This window comes from Nicotiana sylvestris, chromosome 4, assembly GCF_000393655.2.
Source record: "Nicotiana sylvestris chromosome 4, ASM39365v2, whole genome shotgun sequence".
NCBI classification, from domain to species: Eukaryota; Viridiplantae; Streptophyta; class Magnoliopsida; order Solanales; family Solanaceae; genus Nicotiana; species Nicotiana sylvestris.
In genome coordinates this window covers 116,569,857-116,588,896 of record NC_091060.1, presented here as the reverse complement: position 1 = coordinate 116,588,896, position 19,040 = coordinate 116,569,857, and the positions used below count along the sequence as shown (strand labels likewise).

At 38.7% G+C, this 19,040-nt stretch overlaps 1 protein-coding gene across 1 annotated transcript; it reads right to left on the bottom strand.

Moving 5' to 3' along the window:
• Positions 1–14,855: 14,855 nt before the first annotated feature.
• On the bottom strand, positions 14,856–17,951 carry LOC138889161 (uncharacterized). The gene is made up of 3 exons (XM_070172192.1): positions 17,882–17,951; positions 15,921–16,420; positions 14,856–15,848 (listed from the first exon to the last, which is right to left on the bottom strand). The coding sequence occupies exons 2-3, from the start codon at positions 16,381–16,383 to the stop codon at positions 15,730–15,732; spliced, it is 582 nt and encodes a 193-aa protein (XP_070028293.1). The 5' UTR covers positions 16,384–16,420; positions 17,882–17,951; the 3' UTR covers positions 14,856–15,729.
• Positions 17,952–19,040: the final 1,089 nt, after the last annotated feature.

Here is a 19,040-nt window from a genome sequence, read left to right as displayed (position 1 = left end):
TCCTCGTCTCGCCACGAGTACGTACATATAAAATTTACCAAAATCAGAGTTCATTTGACCCCTCAAATCACCAAATCTTATTTTCAAATCCATAGGCCTAAATCCTCAATTTTTCTACAATTTTCATGCTCAAATCCATACATAATTGATGTACTTAACTCAAAATAGGTGGGGATAACTTACCTTCACATTGATGATGAAAATCCCCTCTTGAAGCTCCCCAAAAATCGTCCATACTTTGAAGAAATGAAGAAAAGTGAGCTAAATCCGTGTATAAAAGAATCTGCATGTGCTTCATCGAGTTGTACCTTGCACTTGTGCTATACAAGTTGTACATCCTATTAAAATTGTTCCTTGTCGGACACCTTCTTTTTAAACACCCATAACGTCTTGTATAAATATCCAAATGACAAACGGTTTAAAGATTTAGAAACTAGACTCAAAGATCTTTAATTTGATAGGTTGTACACCATATAACTCTTTATATATCCCGAGATATGAGCTTCTAAATTGCATCGTAAATTCTGCCGAAATTGCTCCAGCAGCCCTTTTTGATCCATCGTAACTTTCTGAGATGATATCCAAATCACAGATGGTTTAACTTTCCGAAAACTAGAATGTATGGGCTACAACTTTCATGTTTTGCACTTTTTCTAATTTCTTATAGATTACAAGATATGAGCTTCCAAACTGGACTACTCGCACCTAAAATTTTCTGGGCACAGCAGAATTTTCTGCAATTTTCCGCAATTTTTCCTAAGTCCGAAATCACTCCGAGACACCTCCGAAACACTCCCGAGCCCTCGGGGATCCAAACCAAATATGAACACTGACTCTAAAACATCACACGAACTTGCTCGAGCGATTAAATCGCCAAAATAACATCAAAATCAATGATTTGAGCCTTAAATCCAAGAATTCTTTCAAATTTCATAAACTTTCAAATTTTCCAATTTAAGGCCGAAACCCGTCAAACAACGTCCGTTTGTAACCAAACTTTACAGGAAGCGCTTAACCAACATATATGACCTGTACCGGGCGTCGGAACCAAAATACGAGCCCGATACCATTACTTTCTGATCAAATTTCATTTTCATTTTCCTTAAACATTTTCAGAAAACAATTTCACGAAAAAATTCATTTCTCGGGCCTGGGACCTCGGAATTCGATTCCGGAAACACGTTCAACTCCCATATTTTTCTATGGACCTTTCGAGACCGAAAAATCAGGGGTCCGGGTCCGTTTACCAAAAATGTTGACCAAAGTCAACTTTAACAATATTAAATATCAAAATTTTTCAAATTTTTCCCATAATTCATATATTTCAACACAAAGATATTCCGGACACACTCCTAAGTCCCAAATAACCTAACGAAGCTATCCAAACCATAAAATTCGCATTTCGAATCCGATATCAAAATTTCCACTTCCGGCCAAATTTTCTCAAAAACCTTCAATTTTCCATCTTTAGCCGAACGACTCCAAAATGACCTACGGACCTCCGAATTCACTTCCGATCGCGCTCCCAAATCCAGAATCACCATACGGAGCTACTCCCAGTCTCGGAATCCCAAACGGACATCAATAACACTGAAATGCATTTTAAACCAAACTGATGCAATTTCTTCTAAAATGCTATCTTCCACAATAGGCGCCAAAATGCTCCCGGGTTATCCAAAACCCGATCTGGGCATACGCCTAATCCGAAATCATCATACGAACCTGCTGGAACCTTCGGATCCCAATTCCGAGGTCGTTTACTCAAATTCCAATCCTAGTTCATTTCTTCAATTTTAAGCTTTCAAAATGAGAATTTCCATTTAAATTTGACTCCAAACTTCTTGAATTTTAATTCTGACCATACACACAAGTCAATATACCTGAGATGAAGCCGCTCATGGCCTCAAACTGCTGAATGACGCGCCGGAGCTCAAAACGACCGATTGGGTCGTTACAATCTCCCCCACTTAAACATACGTTCGTCCTCGAACGTGCTGAGAACTACACTAAAGTAGTCTGAAATCACTTGTTTAACACATCATGCACCTTCTCATGCTACCACTACTCCGTTGAGCACATTAGCTCGATAATTCTGTAGATATACTTATTTATTCAAGCAAATAAGCCATTAGGCCCAATTCCAACATCCTGAATTTCCTGCCAAGCCTGTTTCCATCATACGACCACCATATCAAACTCCACACGCTTTACCCAACATGGCTACATAACTTTGCTGAATTCACACTTTGCATCACTTTACTCATAGGACCACAATAACATTCTTTAAACATAATAGTCGAAATTCCACAAATCTGATGTTCCCATTGCATCTCATGACCTACATAGGTCTTGCTCTAGTTTTTACAACACCGATACGACTGAAGAGATGTGTCGAAATTCATAATCAACTGTTGAATCAACAATTCATTGGATCTATACTCCTGACAAGTTCCATTACCTTGTCTCAAACCAAAGAATGATCTTTGCTCTATAATATACTTCATATAATCAGTTTGCACTGACCCCAAATCTAGTAACCTCGTCTCACCCAGTACGAACTGCTCAGGCAATAAGTCACCTCGGACATAATCAAAAATCCCACAAGACGCCACAATGTGCCAGTGGGCTACCAATTCGAACGCGATACAAAAGGAAGGCGAACTATGGGAGGAACTACTCAACTCGCACACTAACATGGACTTCCTCAGAAAACAGGGAAACAGAACACATAAAAGCAAATATGGGCAATGAACTGAACATCACACTGTTGCGGCGTGCAACCCGATCCAAACAACATACCCATGGCGGTGTGCCACCCGATCCACATATAGAACTCACATAAGGAGATATACGTCGAGCTGAATAGCTCATCACATCAAAATACCGAATATCGGTCATAAACACACTAAGGTGCATAATATCATTCCCAAGGAAACATATAGCGCTATAGGCTACAAACTCAAGCACAACTGAGGTGTGATACATGATCTAAGTCTCATCCTGCTCATATAACATCATCGCTGAGCGGAACCTCAACACATAAGGAATTTACCAAGCCGTCTCACAACTCATACGGTGCAATATATATTTACATGAATTAACTGACCACGAAATAAGACCGCGACTATCCTTCCATAAAGAGCGCATTGCTGAAATAAACACAACTGGCCTGACGTAAGGCTCACTTCCACATTTAAATCTATCCACCGACCTCAAGTCGATCCTGATCGTGCCAAGCTAGGCCAATAATCTTTCACAGGTCCATAACCCAATAAACAGAGTGCCCTCCAAGCATAAATTCTCAAATGGATGATATTACCAAAATCCTCATACTTGGTTTAAATTTCTAATTAATCAAGTGACTACATGTCACACTTATACAATATTCCTGTGGGACAAGCTCCCACCATCTTCCGAAATAATTAACGGGTCTGCACATCCAAACCACCGGCTGCACTAACGCTGAAAAGCGATCAAGAATCCCTAACCAGGATGCAAAGCCTTTCTCACAGAACACCGACCTCAGGTGATACTGACGTCAATACCCATCTTACTCAAAACACTGAAACTCATATACTGCTCATCCGAGATCGTGACATCACAGTCATTGACCAAACTGCAACCTTGGTCCTTACTTCAAATTCCATACCACTCACTGCACCTCACGTGCCAATATACGATAGACGCGATTTCCATCACAACTCTGGAACCGCCGATAGGCTAATACTTCATCACATAAGACTTTCCATTTAACTCACTTCAGGAGAACTATAGCAGCATACAGGCGAATCCTCATAATCGTCGAATATGCCAATCTCTAAGTAGTTGTCCAAGCCACCATAACACTTTCTGGGATCCGCCTACTCATAATAGGCCCTAACAAAAGAATGCTTCAGAATAACATCAATCACTGCGGCCGACAAGCCTCACATGCATAACTCGATCACGCTGAACGAACCGATCACTGACACCAGTATACCAACTCAACTATGGCTAATCAATCTACTTCCTTCCAATTTATCCTTGATTGCCTTAGAAATAATAATATCTCCCTTTAACACCTAACTTATTTCAACCAAACTCACCCCGAGTGACCTTAAATCACGAGACCATGCTGTCTCAAATACCATGACCATTTCATGTCTCTCAAATGCTACACCGCAAGTCAAAACATCATAGAACATTCTGTGCCTTTCTTCATAAGCTGCTTCAAAAGCTTGACTCTTAACCGTACTTATAGACTCAAAATCATTAGGCACCACACTTTACCTCTTGAATTAACTAGGACCGCTATTGAGAGCCACCCAGCTCTGACTTGGCCCCGAATGCAACCAACTCTACTGAATTTTATAACATATGAATACCCTCTCGATAAAGCACCTAGAGGGATCACTTCCCTCGAAGCCTGCACCTATACGAGGCATAAATCATGAATCTTCCCTCAAGTCTGAACATGAGCCAATAAGGCTAACCATAGCATGCATCCAACAATTCATTTACTCAAATTACCACTCATGGTCCTTTTCTGTAGCTGCAATAACCCACCAATACGCCAATAACCAGAATTCACGCAGGTAATAAACCGTGCAATCAGCTAATCAACAGCAAGCTCCCCAACTTGGCTCGAAGCCATAGATCACAACACATATACTCTATTGCTGTCGTAATATCATGGTGAGATTAAACTCACTCCATCATAAGCTCGTGGAAACACGAATCATCTGGAATTTTAACTCTTCTGCAATTCTTGCATTTACTCACACAACAGTTAAGCCCACTCTCTAGGCGACCAATTTTTTTTTTAAGTCCTAAATTTTTCAAAAATTTCGGCAGAGCCTCCTTTGTAATTGGTCCTATCCACCTGCCAGAGAATCACCAAAACCATCCTAACAACACATCCACAACTTGACAAAGCATCACAATGCATATCAATTACATAAATCTAAATTGATACATGGACATGCGTTGCACCTATTTGAATCATAACACATAGAAAATACCCTTCAACCCTCCATTATTGGGCTATTCAACCAAGTAGGAACATATTCTTTCTTTAATATTTTCGACCTTCAAGGTGGTCTCCTTGACTCAACGATTTCGTCATAATACATTTACGGAAGCGATCTCAGCTCCCAGACTTATCTAACTAGGAGACACGAAAAATATTCTTCACGCGCCCATAACTCGGGCTACTCAACAAATCACAATAAGAAACGAATCACTTAACAGTTCATCTACTATCCAGTAGGCTTCTTCGCCACTACCAAGTCGTACAAATACACCTCGCAACACTAACATACTCATCACGTGGATATCCAACCGCCATTCCGGCTAACAAGGACAATAATGAACATATGAGTTCAAAACACTTGCTCACAAAATCAGCACCTCGGTGCTCAAGCCATTGGCAAAGATTTGGCCTCAAGTCATCCAGACTGGTCTAACTCAAACTCACAGAGATTACACCATGCCCCTCGATCGGGGAATCAAAAGCCATCGAGACACATTTGATACTGAGCGCCCGTTGGTGCATACGATCACGCGGAAGGAATTTCAAAAGTTTCTTTTCAAGCTGAATCAAGCACGCACGATAAGAATTCAAGAATGTGAAGTTTTCCTAAAGGTTCGGCAGCCTCTCGAGGATAAGTACAGACGTCTCCGTACCGATCCGCGAGACTCTACTAAACCGGCTCATGACTCGCGAGACCAAGTAACCTAGGCTCTGATACCAACTTGTCACGACCCAAATCCCGGTCGTGATGGCGCCCAGCACACTACTAGGCAAGCCCGACCATTATTCAACACTTAACCCAATTTATCAAAAATAGCGGAAAGAAATATCAATTAAGCAAGATTAAAGTACTGAAGAATTTAACAAAATACACAATATAATCTCACTAGGACCCGGTGTCATGAATCTAAGCCTCTAGAATACAGAATATCATCCTAATACACGGTATATCCAAAGTCCGATAATGCGGAAATAAAGAGATAGGATATGAGGGAGAAGATCAATGGTTGCGAACGCCGTGCAGCTACCTCGATACTCCCAGAGGCTGGATCTGCTGATCAACTGGATCTACTGAGCCTGAGATTGCCCAGGATCTGCACACAAGGTGCAGGGAGTAAAGTGAGTACTCCGACCCAGTGAGAAATAAAAGTAACTACAGTCCGAAGATAAGAAAATCCAGTAAATACACAAAGTAAGCTACAATCTGAATATACAACAACATATGGAATTGAGCAGCTAAACACCAGTATAAATACAAATACATGAATGCAATGCAATGAATATGATGGTACATTCCAGTACCCACTGCGGCGTGCAGCCCGAGCCATCCATATTTATTTATCGTCAACAGCGCTCACTGGGGGTGTGTACAGACTCCGGAGGGGCTCCTACAGCCCAAGCGCACTGACCGGTCAGCCATTGTTACCTGACCAATTTATATCATACAGTGCCATTGTTACCACTGTTCAAGTATATCATCCAGTGTCATTGTTACCACTGTTTCAAGTATATCACACAGTGTCATTGTTACCACTGTTTCAAGTATATCACACAGTGTCATTGTTACCACTGTTTCAAGTCACTTTATAATCAGTCCAGAAAATAATATAATAAGCCCCTTGGGCATTTACAAAACAGAAGTTCCCAGCCCGGAATACATTTAAAAATATCATTTAAGTTTTCAACACTTAGAATTATGGCTGAGTTTGCAAAACAGCATTTAAAACCTTGGACTGAAATTAAATGATATGCAAATCATGCTAAGCAGTAATATCAATCCTCGAAGGATTTTACAAATCGGCACAAGGCCCCAAACATGGCATCAAGCCCAGTAATATCAATGAAGTATGTGTATCAATCACTAGTATAGTATAAACATCACACGGGATGGACCAAGTCACAATCCCCAATAGTATCCGATCCCGCACTCACCATGGAGTGTGTGTCACGCCTCAATATAGCGTTACTATGTGAAAGTCCGGGGTTTCAAACCCTCAGAACAACATTTACATCTATTACTCACCTCAAGATGGCCAAAAGTCTACTCCGCGATGCCCTTTCCTTTCGAATCGACCTCCTCGTGCGTCGAATCTTGCCAAAACCACAAGGAATATATTACAATAGGCTAAGGGAATATAACCCAATCGAAAAGACTCGAAAAATATCGAAAATCACGAAATTTGCAAAACCCGAGCCCTGGGCCCACTTCTCGAAAAATTACGAAAGTCACATCACCAAATTCCTCGTCTCGCCACGATTCCGTACATATAAAATTTACCAAAATCGGAGTTCATATGACCCCTCAAATCACCAAATCTTATTTTCAAATCCCTAGGCCTAAATCCTCAATTTTTCTACAATTTTCATGCTCAAATCCATACATAATTGATGTACTTAACTCAAAATAGGTGGGGATAACTTACCTTCACATTGATGATGAAAATCCCCTCTTGAAGCTCCCCAAAAATCGTCCATACTTTGAAGAAATGAAGAAAAGTGAGCTAAATCCGTGTATAAAAGAATCTGTCTGTGCTTCGTCGAATTGTACCTTGCACTTGGTCTATACAAGTTGTACATCCTATTAAAATTGTTCCTTGTCGGACACCTTCTGTTTAAACACCCATAACGTTTTGTATAAATATCCAAATGACAAACGGTTTGAAGATTTAGAAACTAGAATCAAAGATCTTTAATTTGATAGGTCGTACACCATATAACTCCTTATATATCCCGATATATGAGCTTCTAAAGTGCATCGTAAATTCTTCCGAAATTGCTCTAGCAGCCCTTTTTGATCCATCGTAACTTTCTGAGATGATATCCAAATCGCGAATGGTTTAACTTTCCGAAAACTAGAATGTATGGGCTACAACTTTCATGTTTTGCACTTTTTCTGATTTCTTATAGATTAAAAGATATGAGCTTCCAAACTGGACTACTCGCACCAAAACTTTTCTGGGCACAGCAGAATTTTCTGCAATTTTTCCTAAGTCCGAAATCACTCCGAGACACCTCCGAAACACTCCCGAGCCCTCGGGGCTCCAAACCAAATATGAACACTGACTCTAAAACATCACACGAACTTGACTCGAGCGATCAAATCGCCAAAATAACATCAAAATCAATGATTTGAGCCTTAAATCCAAGAATTCTTTCAAATTTCATAAACTTTCAAATTTTCCAATTTAAGGCCGAAACCCGTCAAACAACGTCCGTTTGTAACCAAACTTTACAGGAAGCGCTTAACCAACATATATGACCTGTACCAGGCGTCGGAACCAAAATACGAGCCCGATACCATTACTTTCTGATCAAATTTCATTTTCATTTTCCTTAAACATTTTCAGAAAACAATTTCACGAAAAAATTCATTTCTCGGGCCTGGGACCTCGGAATTCGATTCCGGAAACACGTTCAACTCCCATATTTTTCTATGGACCTTTCGAGACCGAAAAATCACGGGTCCGGGTCCGTTTACCAAAAATGTTGACCAAAGTCAACTTTAACAATATTAAATATCAAAATTTTTCAAATTTTTCCCATAATTCATATATTTCAACACAAAGATATTCCGGACACACTCCTAAGTCCCAAATAACCTAACGAAGCTATCCAAACCGTAAAATTCGCATTTCGAATCCGATATCAAAATTTCCACTTCCGGCCAAATTTTCTCAAAAATCTTCAATTTTCCATCTTTAGCCGAACGGCTCCAAAATGACCTACGGTCCTCCGAATTCACTTCCGATCATGCTCCCAATTCCAGAATCACCATACGGAGTTTCTCCCAGTCTCGGAATCCCAAACGGACATCAATAACACTGAAATACATTTTAAACCAAACTGATGCAATTTCTTCTAAAATGCTATCTTCCACAATAGGCGCCAAAACGCTCCCGGGTTATCCAAAACCCGATCCGGGCATACGCCCAAATCCGAATCATCATACGAACCTGCTAGAACCTTCGGATCCCAATTCTGAGGTCGTTTACTCAAAATTCCAATCCTAGTTCATTTCTTCAATTTTAAGCTTTCAAAATGAGAATTTCCATTTAGATTTGACTCCAAACTTCCTGAATTTTAATTCTGATCATACACACAAGTCAATATACCTGAGATGAAGCCTCTCATGACCTCAAACTGCTGAATGACGTGCCGGAGCTCAAAACGACCGATCGGGTCGTTACAATGCGTTGGCAGTCATCATCGGAACAGCTTGATTTCCGTCATTCGCCATTTTTTTTTCCTGAAAAAAAAATGACACAAACAAACGTTTAATAAACGTTTAAAACTGGAGTGAAAAATCACGTAAATTTTAATCTCCAACAAAATGCCACAAAGGCTTTACTCTCCAAATGGGAGTACACAAAACCACAAAGGTTTTAAGTTTCTTGAATAATAAGAATACCACAAATACAGAAATTAAAATTATTAAATTCCTTAAGCTTGTTGTTGTTATGCCTGTATTTGTAAATAATGATTTTGGAAATTAGAACGTTAGCTTATAAACGTAAATATAAATAAAACAGAAATTAATTCGAGCTCACTGAATTCACAGTATTTCCTTAAGGAATTTAATCCCCTTCTAGTACCCAAGGTTATGGATTATTTCCTCCCAGATTAGAATGAATTACAAACTGGTGTAGCGGTACTTCAAACCCCAGTGTTTCAGCGAATACAAAGTTCGGCAACAAATCACACTTACGGATTCTTTGTTTGTAGTTTAAAACAATGCAGAACAAGGGAGGAAAACTCAGAAGTCGAATGGAAATTCTGAGAGGAAGGAATGCAAATTATAGCCAACGTTGAATTTTCGGTGAAGAGAAGATCAATAGCTCTCAATTCTGTTTCGGTGTGTCTTTTCTCCAACTGCTGCTGATCATATTTATAGCAGTTAGTTGTGAGACTCGCCCCCTCTCCATGGTGGAGCATGCACTAGCTTGTTATGGAGCAAGCCATGGTGGAGCATGCACTAGCTTGTTATGGAGCAAGCACTTAGCCATGGTGGGAGGAGCACTAGGTGGTTGATATTGCAACTGGTGGTACAATACACGGATTGGAACATATCCATTACAAACATGGATAATATTACGTTAATATCTACTATTAACAAATAAATTTGGTCCAAAAAATTAATCAATCAATCGATCATTTGACCAAATCCAAATCCGAATCCGAAGCCGAAGCCGAAGCTGTAGCCGAAGCCGAGCCGAGCGAGCGAGCGACAACGACGGTGCGAGGCTTGCCTTCTTCTTAACTCTTTAAGAGCTACATGAAGTGCATTTGTATATAAACCCACCAAACTCCTTTTCCTCTACCAATGAGGGACAATGTCTCATAAAAAGTAGAGGGAAACTTAAAATTTTACTCAAAATTTTCATTTCCCTCCATTTCCCATTCACCCTCTTTTTAATACCTTTCTATATTAAAAAAAAACTCAACAATCCCCCACATGAATGGGGAATGGCTATATCACGGAAGTATGCATGAAAAACTTGTGTGATTTGCAAGCAAGGATTAATTGCATCTGGATAAGTAGGTTTCCCTTTGAACTTTCCGTAGTGAACTTATGTCGGATATACTCGGTCAATCGGTAGATTTGATATCTTTGAACCGTCGAACTTTAGTGTATACCTAGACAACCATAAGTCACACAATCAATCCCTTAACCGTCTTTGGTTCTCATTGTTGTGTTCGTTTCAGCCATGAACACTGCCTGGTTTCATAAGTGCGTAGAGAATTGGCCTTGCAAAATTCTCCTTGAAGCGGCTAACACTTCACACATACATAGGTGATTCCTAAACGTGTCATCTCATAGATACACTATTTGATATACCCTGTATCAAATTTAGAAATCATTAAAAAGCCTTAATGCTTTATCCTTGGTACTGAACATTGTCTCATCACGAGAATGGACTAAAACAAATTTTGTTGACAATGTTGAACCGTCATTAATGACTTTGTTTGATCTACTTTCGTTTATGTTTCAAATAATTTTTGAAGTCCTTCCACAATGGAGGCAACTTCTCAATTATCGCAGCTACTTGGAATATTTCATTAATGATAAGACCTTCAATGAAAATTCCGTTAGTAAAATTACTAAAATTTCACTTTCAACATCTGTATTCATTTGAAATATACCTTCAGTAAGTAGATCATGAATAATCACTTACAATTCCTGGACTTGGGTAATAACAGACTTGCTATTTACCATTTTGTAGTCCAAAAATTTTGCAGTGACGAATTTCTTCATCCCGGCATCTTCAATTTTGTATTTCTTTTCAAGCGCATTCCACAATTCTTTTGACGTCTCCACGCCACTGTATACATTATACAGATTATCCTCCAGTCTGCTAAGAATATAATTCCTGCACAAGAAGTCAGAATGCTTCCACGCCTCAATCACGAGAAAGCTTTCATTCTCTGGAGTTTCATCTGGAAGATCAGGAACATCTTCCTTGATGAACTTCTGTAGACATAACGTAGTCAAGTAGAAGAACATCTTCTGCTGCTAGCGCTTGAAATCCATCCCAGAAAATTTTCCGGGTTTCTCTGCCGGTGCCAACGCCGGAGTTCCACTTGTCGATGTGTTGGCAGTCATCATCAGAACAACTTGATTTCCGTCATTCGCCATTTTTTTTCTGAAAAAAAAAATGACACAAACAAACGTTTAAAACAGGAGTGAAAAATCACATAGATTTTAATCTCCAACAAAATGCCACGAAGGCTTTACTCTCCAAATGGGAGCACACTAAACCACAATGGTTTTAAGTTTCTTGAATAATAAGAATACCACAAATACAGAAATTAAAATTACTAAATTCCACAAGCTTGTTGTTGTTATGCCTGTATTTGTAAATAATGATTCTGGAAATTAGAACGTTAGCTTATTAACGTAAATATAAATAAAAAAGAAATTAATTCGAGTTCACTGAATTCACAGTGTTTCCTTAAGGAATTTAATCCCCTCCTAGTACCCAAGGTTATGGATTATTTTCTCCCAGGATAGAACGAATTACACACTGGTGTAGCGGTACTTCAAACTCCAGTGTTTCAGCGAATACAAAGTTCGGCAGCAAATCACACGTACGGATGATTTGTTTGTAGTTTAAAACAATGCAGAACAAGAGAGGAAAACTCAGAAGTCGAGTGGAAATTCTGAGAGGAAGGAATGCAGATTTTAGCCACATATGAGTTTTCGGTGAAGAGAAGATCAATAGCTCTCAATTCTGTTTCGGTGTGTCTTTTCTCCAACTGCTGCTGTTCATATTTATAGCAGTCAGTTGTGAGACCCGCCCCCTCTCCATGGTGGAGCATGCACTATCTTGTTATGGAGCAAGCCATGGTGGAGCATGCACTAGCTTGTTATGGAGCAAGCACTTAGCCATGGTGGGAGGAGAACTAGGCGGCTGCTATTGCAACTGGTGGTACAATACACGGATTGGAACAAATCCGTTACAAATACGGATAATAGTACGTTAATATCTATTATTAACAAATAAATTTGGTCCAAAAAATTAATCAATCAATCGATCATTTGACCAAATCCAAATTCAAATCCGAATCCGAATCCAAAGCCGAAGCCGAAGCCATAGCCGTAGCCGAGCGAGCGAGCGACGACGACGACGCGAGGCTTGCCTTCTTCCTAACTCTTTAAGAGCTACATGAAGTGAATTTGTATATAAACCCACCAAACACATTTTCATCTACCAATGAGGGACAATGTCTCATTAAAAGGAGAGGGAAACTTAAAATTTTACTCAAAATTTTCATTTGCCTCCATTTCCCATTCACCATCTTTTTAATGCCTTTCTATATTAAAAAAAAAACTCAACAATCCCCCACATGAATGGGGAATGGCTAAATCACGAAAGTATGCATGAAAAACTTGTGTGATTTGCAAGCAAGGATTAATTGCATCTGGATAAGTAGGTTTCCATTTGAACTTTCCGTAGTGAACTTATGTGGGATATACTCGGTCAATCGGTAGATTTGATATCTTTGAACCGTCGAACTTTAGTGTATACCTAGACAACCATAAGTCACACAATCAACCCTTAACCGTCTTTGGTTCTCATTGTTGTGTTCGTTTCAGCCATGAACACCGTCTGGTTTCATAAGTGCGTAGAGAATTGGCCTTGCAAAATTCTCCTTGAAGCGGCTAACACTTCACACTTACATAGGTGATTTCTAAACGTGTCATCCCGTAGATACACTATTTGATATACCCCGTATCAAATTTAGAAATCATTAAAAAGCCTTCATGCTTTATCTTTGGTACTGAACATTATCTCATCACGAGAATGGACCAAAATTTTTGTTGACAATGTTGAAACGTCATTAATGACTTTGTTTGATCTTCTTTCATTTATGTTTCAAATAATTTTTGAAGTCCTTCCACAATGGAGGCAACTTCTCAATTATTGTTGCTACTTGGAATGCTTCATTGATGACAAGACCTTCAATGAAAATTCCGTTAGTAAAATTACTAAAAATTTTACTTTCAACATCAGTATTCATTTGAAATATACCTTCAGTAAGTAGATCATGAATAATCACTTGCAATTCCTGGACTTGGGTAATAACAGACTTGCTATCTACCATTTTGTAGTCCAAAAATTTTGCAGCGACGAATTTCTTCATCCCGACATCTTCAGTTTTGTATTTCTTTTCAAGCGCATTCCACAATTCTTTTGACGTCTCCACGCCACTGTATACATTATACAGATTATCCTCCAGTCCGCTAAGAATATAATTCCTGCACAAGAAGTCAGAATGCTTCCACGCCTCAATCACGAGAAAGCTTTCATTCTCTGGAGTTTCATCTGGAAGATCAGGAACATCTTCCTTGATGAACTTCTGTAGACATAACGTAGTCAAGTAGAAGAACATCTTCTGCTGCCAGCGCTTGAAATCCATCCCAGAAAATTTTCCGGGTTTCTCTGCCGGTGCCAATGCCGGAGTTCGACTTGTCGATGCGTTGGCAGTCATCATCGGAACAACTTGATTTTCGTCATTCGCCATTTTTTTTTTTTGAAAAAAAATGACACAAACAAACGTTTAAAACTGGAGTGAAAAATCACGTAGATTTTAATCTCTAACAAAATGCCACGAAGGTTTTACTCTCCAAATGGGAGTACATAAAACCACAAAGGTTTTAAGTTTCTTGAATAATACGAATACCACAAATACAGAAATTAAAATTATTAAATTCCTTAAGCTTGTTGTTGTTATGCCTGTATTTGTAAATAATGATTCTGGAAATTAGAACGTTAGCTTATAAACGTAAATATAAATAAAACAGAAATTAATTCGAGCCCACTGAATTCACAGTGTTTCCTTAAGGAATTTAATCCCCTCCTAGTACCCAAGGTTATGGATTATTTTCTCCCAGGATAGAACGAATTACACACTGGTATAGCGGTACTTCAAACCCAAGTGTTTCAGCAAATACAAAGTTCGGCAGCAAATCACACTTACGGATGCTTTGTTTGTAGTTTAAAACAATGCAGAATAAGGGAGGAAAACTCAGAAGTCGAATGGAAATTCTGAGAGGAAGGAATGCAAATTTTAGCCAACGTTGAGTTTTCGGTGAAGAGAAGATCAATAGCTCTCAATTCTATTTCGGTGTGTCTTTTCTCCAACTGCTGTTGTTCATATTTATAGCAGTCAGTTGTGAGACCCGCCCCCTCTCCATGGTGGAACATGCACTAGCTTGTTATGGAGCAAGCCATGGTGGAGCATGCACTAGCTTGTTATGGAGCAAGCACTTAGCCATGGTGGGAGGAGCACTAGGCGGCTGCTATTGCAACTGGTGGTACAATACACGGATTGGAACATATCCGTTACAAACACGGAAAATATTACATTAATATCTAATATTAACAAATAAATTTGGTCCAAAAAATTAATTAATCAATCGATCATTTGACCAAATCCAAATCCAAATCCAAATACGAAGCCGAAGTCGTAGCCGAAACCGAGCGAGCGAGCGAGTGACGACGGCGCGAGGCTTGCCTTCTTCCTAACTCTTTAAGAGCTACATGAAGTGCATTTGTATATAAACCCACCAAAGTCCTTTTCCTCTACCAATGAGGGACAATGTCTCATTAAAAGGAGAGAGAAACTTAAAATTTTACTCAAAATCTTCATTTCCCTCCATTTCCCATTCACCCTCTTTTTAATACCTTTCTATATTAAAAAGAAACTCAACAATCCCCCACATGAATGGGGAATGGATATATCACGGAAGTATGCATGAAAAACTTGTGTGATTTGCAAGCAAGGATTAATTGCATCTTGATAAGTAGGTTTCCCTTTGAACTTTCCGTAGTAAACTTATGTCGGATATACTCGGTCAATCGGTAGATTTGATATCTTTGAATCGTCGAACTTTAGTGTATACCTAGACAACCATAAGTCACACAATCAACCCTTAACCGTCTTTGGTTCTCATTGTTGTGTTCGTTTCAGCCATGAACACCGCTTGGTTTCATAAGTGCGTAGAGAATTGGCCTTGCAAAATTCTCCTTGAAGCGGCTAACACTTCACACTTACATAGGTGATTTCTAAACATGTCATCCCGTAGATACACTATTTGATATACCCCGTATCAAATTTAGAAATCATTAAGAAGCCTTCATGCTTTATCCTTGGTACTGAACATTGTCTCATCACGAGAATGGACCAAAATTTTTGTTGACAATGTTGAACCGTCATTAATGACTTTGTTTGATCTCCTTTCGTTTATGTTTCAAATAATTTTTGAAGTCCTTCCACAATGGAGGCAACTTCTCAATTATTGCTGCTACTTGGAATGCTTCATTGATGACAAGACCTTCAATGAAAATTCCGTTAGTAAAATTACTAAAATTTTTACTTTCAACATTAGTATTCATTTGAAATATACCTTCAGTAAGTAGATCATGAATAATCACTTGCAATTCCTGGACTTGGGTAATAAAAGACTTGCTATCTACCATTTTGTAGTCCAAAAATTTTGCAGCGACGAATTTCTTCATACCGGCATCTTCAGTTTTGTATTTCCTTTCAAGCGCGTTCCACAATTCTTTTGACGTCTCCACGCTACTGTATACATTATACAGATTATCCTCCAGTCCGCTAAGAATATAATTCCTGCACAAGAAGTCAGAATGCTTCCACGCCTCAATCACGAGAAAGTTTTCATTCTCTAGAGTTTCATCTGGAAGATCAGGAACATCTTCCTTGATGAACTTTTGTAGACATGACGTAGTCAAGTAGAAGAACATCTTCTGCTGCCAGCGCTTGAAATCCATCCTAGAAAATTTTCCGGGTTTCTCTGTCGGTGCCAACGCTGGTGTTCGACTTGTCGATGCGTTGGCAGTCATCATCGAAACAGCTTGATTTTCGTGATTCGCCTTTTTTTTTCTGAAAAAAAAATGACACAAACAAACATTTAATAAACGTTTAAAACTGGAGTGAAAAATCACGTAGATTTTAATCTCCAACAAAATGCCACGAAGGTTTTACTCTCCAAATGGGAGTACACAAAACCACAAAGGTTTTAAGTTTCTTGAATAATAAGAAAACCACAAATACAGAAATTAAAATTATTAAATTCTTTAAGCTTGTTGTTGTTATGCCTGTATTTGTAAATAATGATTCTGGAAATTAGAACATTAGCTTATAAACGTAAATATAAATAAAACAGAAATCAATTCGAGCCCACTGAATTCACAGTGTTTCCTTAAGGAATTTAATCCCCTCCTAGTAACCAAGGTTATGGATTATTTCCTTTCAAGATAGAACGAATTACACACTGGTGTAGCGGTACTTCAAACCCCAGTGTTTCAGCGAATACAAAGTTCGGCAGCAAATCACACTTACGGATGCTTTGTTTGTAGTTTAAAACAATGCAGAACAAGGGAGGAAAACTCAGAAGTCGAATGGAAATTCTGAGAGGAAGGAATGCAAATTATAGCCAATGTTGAGTTTTCGGTGAAGAGAAGATCAATAGCTCTCAATTCTGTTTCGATGTGTCTTTTCTCCAACTGTTGTTGTTCATATTTATAGTAGTCAGTTGTGAGACCTGCCCCCTCTCCATGGTGGAACATGCACTAGCTTGTTATGGAGCAAGCCATGGTGGAGCATGCACTAGCTTGTTATGGAGCAAGCACTTAGCCATGGTGGGAGGAGCACTAGGCGGCTGCTATTGCAACTGGTGGTACAAAACACAGATTGGAACATATCCATTACAAACACGGATAATATTACGTTAATATCTACTATTAACAAATAAATTTGTATATAAACCCACCATGAAATCCATTTGTATATAAACCCACCAAACTCCTTTTTTTCTACCAATGAGGGACAATGTCTCATTAAAAGGAGAGGGAAACTTAAAATTTTACTCAAAATTTTCATTTCCCAACATTTTTCTATTCACCCTCTTTTTAATATCTTTCTATATTAAAAAAAAACTCAACATATAGTATGTGTTTATGGGGAAGTAATTAACAGTATTTCATGATTCTATGGGGAAGGTCAATCTATGTGATCTTTTTTCGAACACTTCATGGGCGTAAAATAAGCATGTGTTTGCTCTGTTTTATTTCATCCGTTTAGATTTGTACGGTTGTGAAGATTTCGTGAGAGGTTTTCTGGTTTTAAAATTTTGTTTTGTACAATTCTGACATATTAACAAATAATAATACAATGTAAGTGTACACATCAAGATTCGCAATCACAATAACTTTCCAGAATCACAGTGTATTCAATTTCATTAACAATTAAAAAAATCGTTAAGAAGAACGAACAGTGGGACTCACAGCCAAAGCGGCAAACTAAAGAGAAAAGAAAAAGAAATAGGAAAAACGAAGAAGATACCTGACAGTATAGGAACAATGGCAGCAGGCCTGAGAATATATATATAGAGAGAGAGAGGAAAGACAGAAAATTGAAAATTCAGTGGAAGAGGCTAAAATTCGTAGAGAAAGATAAATGTAATTCCTGCTTAAAGGGATGTGCCACGTGTATGGCCCTCAATTATAATATATATAGATGCTTACATTAGTGAAAAACTATGCAACCACTTTAGACAAATTTCATGTCAATGAATTATTCGGCTATTTGGGTAAAGATCCCTTGTGTTTTAGCATAACCAACTGAAAGTTAAATCTTGTGGTGCTTTATTTATAGTGTTGTTTTCTAGTTTGAATATCAGTTGTTCATGAGGTTAACTATTTGATTTTGACCACTACTGTTGTCTAATTTCATGTACACTAACTTCACTCATCAATTCTTAGCGAAATTTCACGCGTTACTGATGATCGGCTATAATTACGTATTTTAGTCGCTTATTACACTCTAATTTACTGCACTTTAATTGAGTTTGAGCTTTAATCGCTAGTGTTTGCACTAATGGTGTGTTTTATGCCTTGTAGGAGTAATTCCGAGCTATGTAGATGTTATGGAATGAATTCAAGTGATTTAGAGCTTTGAAGTCTGAGTAAAAGCCCAAGGAATTAATCCGGGATCATGTTCGGGGATCAACGGATGATAGTTAGAACGAACGAAGAATCGAATAGGCATATTGCGCACTGTCTAGTAAAATGGACATAACTTTTTTCTCAGAACTCCATTTGGGCTCCACAATATAGTTGGAAAGCTAACTCAAAAGGCTACAACTTTCATGTTTTACGTTTTTTCCAAATTCCAAACAGAACAGGGTGAAAATTGTGTGTCAAGTGCGCAGCCGCGCTCGTCAGGCAGAATACTGGGCAATATGCGCGGCCGCGCTAGTCAAATCCCGAAAAAGTGTTTTTTTTCGTCTAGGAGAAGGTATAATTATTTGGGCCCGATCCTACCTGGTATATATACATGGAAAAACGGTATTTTGAGGAGGTTGAACAGATTTGAGACAGATTCGACCTAAGGAGGCAGAGACACAATAGGAGCAAGGCGGGGAATTCTTCTACGACTTTTTCCTTCATCTCCCTATTTTTCATTATTGGTTATGACTTCTAGTATTGTAGTTTTACATACT

Coding starts and splice junctions, on each gene's coding strand:
- LOC138889161 (XM_070172192.1), bottom strand. CDS start 16,383: ATGATGACTGCCAACGCATCGACAAGTCGAACACCAGCGTTGGCACCG. Junction 15,849..15,920: donor TCATGATCTACTTACTGAAG/GTATATTTCAAA, acceptor TTTTCATTGAAG/GTCTTGTCATCAATGAAGCA.